The sequence below is a fragment of the Sinocyclocheilus grahami genome, unplaced genomic scaffold (genome assembly GCF_001515645.1).
Source record: "Sinocyclocheilus grahami isolate Dianchi unplaced genomic scaffold, SAMN03320097.WGS_v1.1 scaffold517.1, whole genome shotgun sequence".
In the NCBI taxonomy this organism is placed as follows: Eukaryota; Metazoa; Chordata; class Actinopteri; order Cypriniformes; family Cyprinidae; genus Sinocyclocheilus; species Sinocyclocheilus grahami.
This window is the reverse complement of record NW_015505696.1, coordinates 933,434-939,433: the sequence shown is the minus strand read 5'-3', so window position 1 is coordinate 939,433 and position 6,000 is coordinate 933,434. Positions and strand designations below refer to the sequence as shown.

Below are 6,000 nucleotides of genomic sequence, written 5' to 3'. Positions count from 1 at the left end.
CCAGTGTGCTCCGAGAAAACCAAACAGTAAAACAATTTCATTCTTCGGCGCCTGTCATTGCAGGAGGTAAATCATCCCCCTTCATGTGAAATGAGTCTCAAAGGTTTTCCAGTGTCGTTTCAGCGCTGTGCTAGTTAGTAAGACTAATTGTTGCCCGCTCTTTATGTTGAAGGTACGTGAAGGCCATGCGACTAATTTAAAGGGACAGTTCCCGCAAAAATGAAATTCTGTCATCATTTACTCACTATCATGTTGTTCCAAACCCATATGAGTTTCTTTTAACTGCTAAACACAAAAGAAGATGTTTTGAAGAAAGCCATTGACTTCAATAGTATGTTTTTCTCCAGTCAATGGCTACCATCAACTGTTTGGTTACCAACATTCTTCAAAACATCTTCTTTTGTGCTCAACAGAAGAAAGAAACTCGTACAGGTTTGTTATGACATGAGGGTGAGTAAATGATGACAATTACATTTTTGCAGGAACTGTCCCTTTAAGAGATTCTTCTTGAAAGGTGAACATAATACACTAGCTCCCATCAATTTCATATGAAAATAAAATAAAGGCACTTTTGGGATGAAAAAACGGCAGTAAAGACAATCATGTTGCACAAAATGATGGGGCAAAAAAAAATATATATTTTGCACACGGGCTACAGAAACAACATCAACAACTGAGAGGAGATGGAGGAAAAAAACAAAGCGCAAATGAACACTAGACTACAGAAGGACAGTATGGCTTTGTCAAACCAGCGGAGTCTGACACGCAGTAAATACACCCTCCCGGATAATCACCCTCCATCAACAGGGCGGCACATTTAGCTGTTTTCCTAAGCTAAATATTGGCAATTTAATTCCTTAAATGGATGCAACCTGGTCCACACAGCATGCATTACACACGCGAGACACATTCAGTCTCAGTCTAAGAGCGACAGGCAGCTCAAAGCTCAATCTTTATCAGACACTGGACTCCGTCTGATGCACCGCTGGCAGAAACACAGGCTCACAGCAGGCCCGTCCAGAGGTTGTAGCAGGCGGTGTTGATGACCGACTCCAGATGGTGGTACATGGAGACCAGCTGCGGTGGAGGACTGCTGCTCGACTGCGTCTGCGCAGGTAACGGCTCCCTGAAAACAACCTTCAGACTCTGGAGGCAGCAGAAGACAGTGAAACGCTGAGATTTACACTGGGATCATGTTTGATGTACAGTAAACGACTGAATGAATGAACCTTATCTGACAAGAACAAGTCCACATTTCACCCCATAATCAAAAGAACGATAAATACAAAAAAAAATTATTATATTTTTATTTATTATTACAATTATATTACAATACTCCTTTATTTTAATATAAAGATTAAATAGTAAGACTTACTGCATTACAAAAATGAGAATCACCCTTAAGAATAATAATTACAAAACAACAACAACAACAAAAAAGCATGATGGTAATGAGAACTAGGAGAAAAATGCTTAGTGTAATGTATTGTACAGTATACAATACAATAACATACAATATAAGTTTTATAATTGAAATGTAGTGTTTAAATTGGTCGATATCTGTTTAATGATCAGAAGACAATTCTTAAAATAAAACTATTTAAAATAAAATAAAATGAACTCACAGTTTTTCCTGCCTGTGTGTCCAGGAAAACGAGCACAAAACAGTCAGTGAACTTCTGGTTCAGGACGGCCTGGAAAAGAGAGAGAGATTATGTCCAAACAACACACTATTTAAACACTCAACATCTCAACACCAGATGTTTCTTTTTATTTTTAAATTTAACCCTGATCTTCACAATCCATTTCACGGATCGGTGCTCAGCATTAGGAAACACAGCGTCAACCTCAGGGAAACAAAGGCAGGTGTTGTTTGTGTGAATATGGAGGATGAAATGATCATCAGTTCAGGAAATCTGCATAAGCCCACAACATCTCCAATTACAGAATGAAGCATGAAGTGGCCTTCAAACACACTTGAGGATCTGACGATTATCATCGGGAGGACTCGCTCACATTAACTAGTACACAGGCAAGGAGGTCTCGTAATGTACCACGCTTTACCATGTGTTTCACGGGCCTCAAGTAACCAAGTTCAAGGTCTTTCCAGGAGAATAATGACTCAAGAGCGCTTTGCCATCAGCGCTTCCCGTCTCGTAATGCACTATGACGCGGCCAGCGGGACTAACATCTCACACGGCCCACGACACGACTGTACAGCCTGAGGATCTGCTTCATGTGCAAAGCTGAATATGAACAGCAGAGATCTGGACTGTGAATATGAGCTTACAAAAGTGTTGCTCGTCCCTGCAAATCTTGTTTTTCAGTTCATCAGAGAATCCTGAAAAAATGCGTCACGGCACAACTGTTTTGAACATTGATAATAATCATAAATGTTTCTTGAACAGCAAATCAGCATATTAGAATGATTTCTGAAGATCATGTGACACTGAAGACTGGAGGAATGATGCTGAAAATTCAGCTTTGATCACAGGAATAAATTCCACTTTATAATATATTCACATAGATAACTGTTATTTTAAATTGTAATAATATTTCACAATTTTACAGATTTTCTTTTCTGTATTTTTGCTCAAATAAACGCAACCTTGGTGAGCAGAAGCGATCTCTTACCAGGTACTGTATGCCGCAGTCGTCTTTAAAGTGCCTGCAGTTCTGTGGGAAGCGGGACAGCAGGACTTTGATGAGACTCTGGTACCAGGCGGGACTCATATTCAGGAAACAGTCCTAAAAAACACAATTACAAAAACTCATACGGGTTTGCAATGACATCAATGACGATAGAATTTAAATTTTGCACTTTTATCAAGATCATTCAATATTTTTTTCCCTTAAACTAGGAAACAGTTATTATAAATGATAATAATATGTCACAATATTACTGTTTTTATTGTATTTTTGATCAAATAAATGCAGCCTTATAGAGCAGAAGAGACTTCTTTCAAAAACATGAAACAATCTTACCAACCAAAAACCTCGTACAGGTTTGCAATGACACGAGCGACAGAATTTTCATTTTGCACTTTTATAATGCTTATTCAGTTTTGTTTTGTTTTTTGCATAGATTTAGTTTATTACACCATATCAGCATCAAAGGCTACAATAATAATACGATTTAAAATAGTTCGTAGACAGTAATTTACCAATTGAATATTTTACAAACAAATAAAATAAAAAATGAACAAAAAATAACAATTATATAAAATCTTTCACACTGATATTTGATTAAAATGTAAATATTTTTCCAGGCCAAACTTTGTCCATTAATGCACTTTCTAAGTAAATATGTCCAATAAAATATACTTTACACACATACATTATTTATGCATTTATGGTGTGTGTGTGTGTGTGTGCTGAAAAATAAGTGAATAATACTGTCAAAAGCGCAAAATTCTAATTATATGCATAAATATGCACGTAAGTTACTATTATGTGGATAGTTATGCATAACAAAATTGATATGTACATTTTAAGTTTGAATAAAAGTTGAAAAAGTGTTTAAAAAGCCTTTGAGCTCCTGAAATACTGGAGCAGAATATTTCTCTTTAAATTAGCTGTGCACACAAAGCATTATTATTTTTCAGATCAGATTTCATCGGCCGCTTCAAGTCAGCGAAACCACAGGAAGGCAGTTTTCACAGTCTGGCTGCGGCAGTAAATTTGTAAAAAGATGTAATTTGCAGCAAGTTTCTCCTGGTCTGATATCACAGCAGGAGTACATCTCCACTTCCTCTGACAGCGCTGTACATCATCCCAGCGCTCAGATTAGCAGTCGTGGCACACGAGCGGCCCGCTCGCTAACATTGACTAAGCGATTCTGCTCGTGTGAAGGGAATACAGAATAGATGATATAGATGAGGAATCAAATGCATTGATATGCGGGCGTCCGTGGGGGAATCTGAGGCTATGGCACATGAACGGGAGCATGTTTGCCAGCCGTGATCCCGCAGCACATCTTTCACAGCCCGTGTCACGTATGACGCCTGTTGAGAACCTACACTGAAACCGGATGATTTCTTGTGATTTTCAGTTCTGCAAAACTGTAATAAAGTACTGCATGATGGATCAGGCAATAGGGGCAACCGACCACCACCTCATTATCATATTGGAAATATCAGTCGGAAATACACCGTAAATAAATGCATAATACAGATATAAATGATCCTTAGAATAAATAAATTCAATAAATTATTATTATTAATGAATACATTAGTAAATTAATAAATAAATAAATATATGACTGATATATATAAAACAATTTATCCACTGGATCATCTATTTACGTATGTATTATTTATTTTGTGCCATACACATTTATTTACAACACCTTTTTAAAAGTTTGGAGGCAATTTGGGATTTTTTGTTGTTGTTGAAAAAAATTAACACTTTTATGCTTTTAGCATGCATTCAATTGATCAATAGTGACAGTAAAGACATTTATAATGTTAGCAAAGGTTTCTATTTCAAATAAATGCTGTTCTTTTGGACTTTCTATTCATCAAAAAATCCTGAAAAATAAAATATATCACACAAAAATATGGAGCAGCTCAGCTGTTTTCAACATTGATAATAATAGAAATGTTTCTCGAGCAGCAGATCAGCATATTATACTGATTTCTGAAGATCATGTGACACTGAAGACTGGAGTAATGATGCTGAAAATTCAGCTGCGCATCACAGAAATAAATTACAGTTTAAAATATATTCACATAGAAAACTGTTATTTTAAATTGTAATAATATTTCACAATATTACTGTATTTTTGATCAAATAAATGCAGCCTTGGCAAGCAGAAGAGACATTAAAAACATTAAAAAACCTTACTGATCCCAAACTTTTTCACTCAGTTATTAATGAGCTATTTTATGATTCAGTTTTGGTCCTCTGTATAACAAATCCTCCATGTCTGAAGCTACATACATCTGTGCTGTATCAAACACAGTGATGTTTGTTGGCATGAGCGGCACATTTAGAGTAACTGCTGCTGTGTAATCAAATCACGAACGAGCACCCTGTTGGTGAAGGATGCGGCGTGTGAATCTGTGCACGTGTTGGTCCAGGAGGGATAATTTATGCCGTAAATAAGGAACGGAGTGTAATATTAAAGGGCTGATTTCCTGTGCTAATTAGCTGATGTTTATCGCAGTGTGCTGATGAGTAGGCCGCGTGTTTTCCCTGCGGAGTGCTGCATTAGCATGTTTGTTGTCAGCCAGCCATCAAACAAACTGCACCGAGCCAGCCGCTGATCAAACCGTCCTCAATAAACTGCAGAACAAAGGAAAAAACATGCCATTTTCCCACGCTTTCTTAAAGACTGCTGTCAGTGTGTACAGGAAAACAGAGTGCTGCACTTTCCATGAACAGGACGTCCTATAGCTCCTATTTTATTGATTTATTTTATTTGATATTTTTTAAATTCTGAGAACTATTTTGTTAGGATTGAGCATAAAATTAACATGCAAAGTACTTTTAAAACATCGTATTGCTTAATTAATATTATACAATAGTAGTAAACAATTATTATAGTGCTTACTGCATTTGTCAACATTTCAAACTTTTTACCAAAGTTATTTTAAAAACCAAATCAAACAAATACTTTTATTTAATTAATGCAGAATGCAAGTTATCAATAACTAACAAGATTTGGGCCCAAACTACCTAATTTAGGGTAAATCTGCAACCTAAATCTATCAAAAATGTATTTATTATTTATTGCTAAATTAAATTAAATTAAATTAAATTATCCCACAGACAAGGATCAGGGCTTAATTTAATTGATTATTGAAATTGATTATTTAATTGATTATTATTACTTTAATTGATAAATACATTTTTAGTTTAATTATATTTATTAATCACACAAAGAGGGATCAATTGGGGAAAATATTAACGTTGTTTATTTGAACTTTATATTTAACTTTATTAATAGTGGTAATTAACATTAAACACTGTATAAAAATGTATAAATTAAAAATGTAA

At 35.6% G+C, this 6,000-nt stretch overlaps 1 protein-coding gene across 1 annotated transcript in view; it reads right to left on the bottom strand.

Moving 5' to 3' along the window:
• Positions 1-447: 447 nt before the first annotated feature.
• Positions 448-6,000, bottom strand: part of LOC107554864 (SZT2 subunit of KICSTOR complex) — a 96,470-nt gene continuing 90,917 nt past the window's right edge. The window contains exons 71-73 of the mRNA XM_016237502.1: positions 2,635-2,748; positions 1,626-1,694; positions 448-1,146 (exon numbers count right to left, since the gene is read on the bottom strand). Of these exons, the coding sequence (XP_016092988.1) occupies positions 1,003-1,146; positions 1,626-1,694; positions 2,635-2,748 (327 nt within the window). The 3' untranslated portion in view covers positions 448-1,002. The remainder of the gene's footprint in view (positions 1,147-1,625; positions 1,695-2,634; positions 2,749-6,000) is intronic.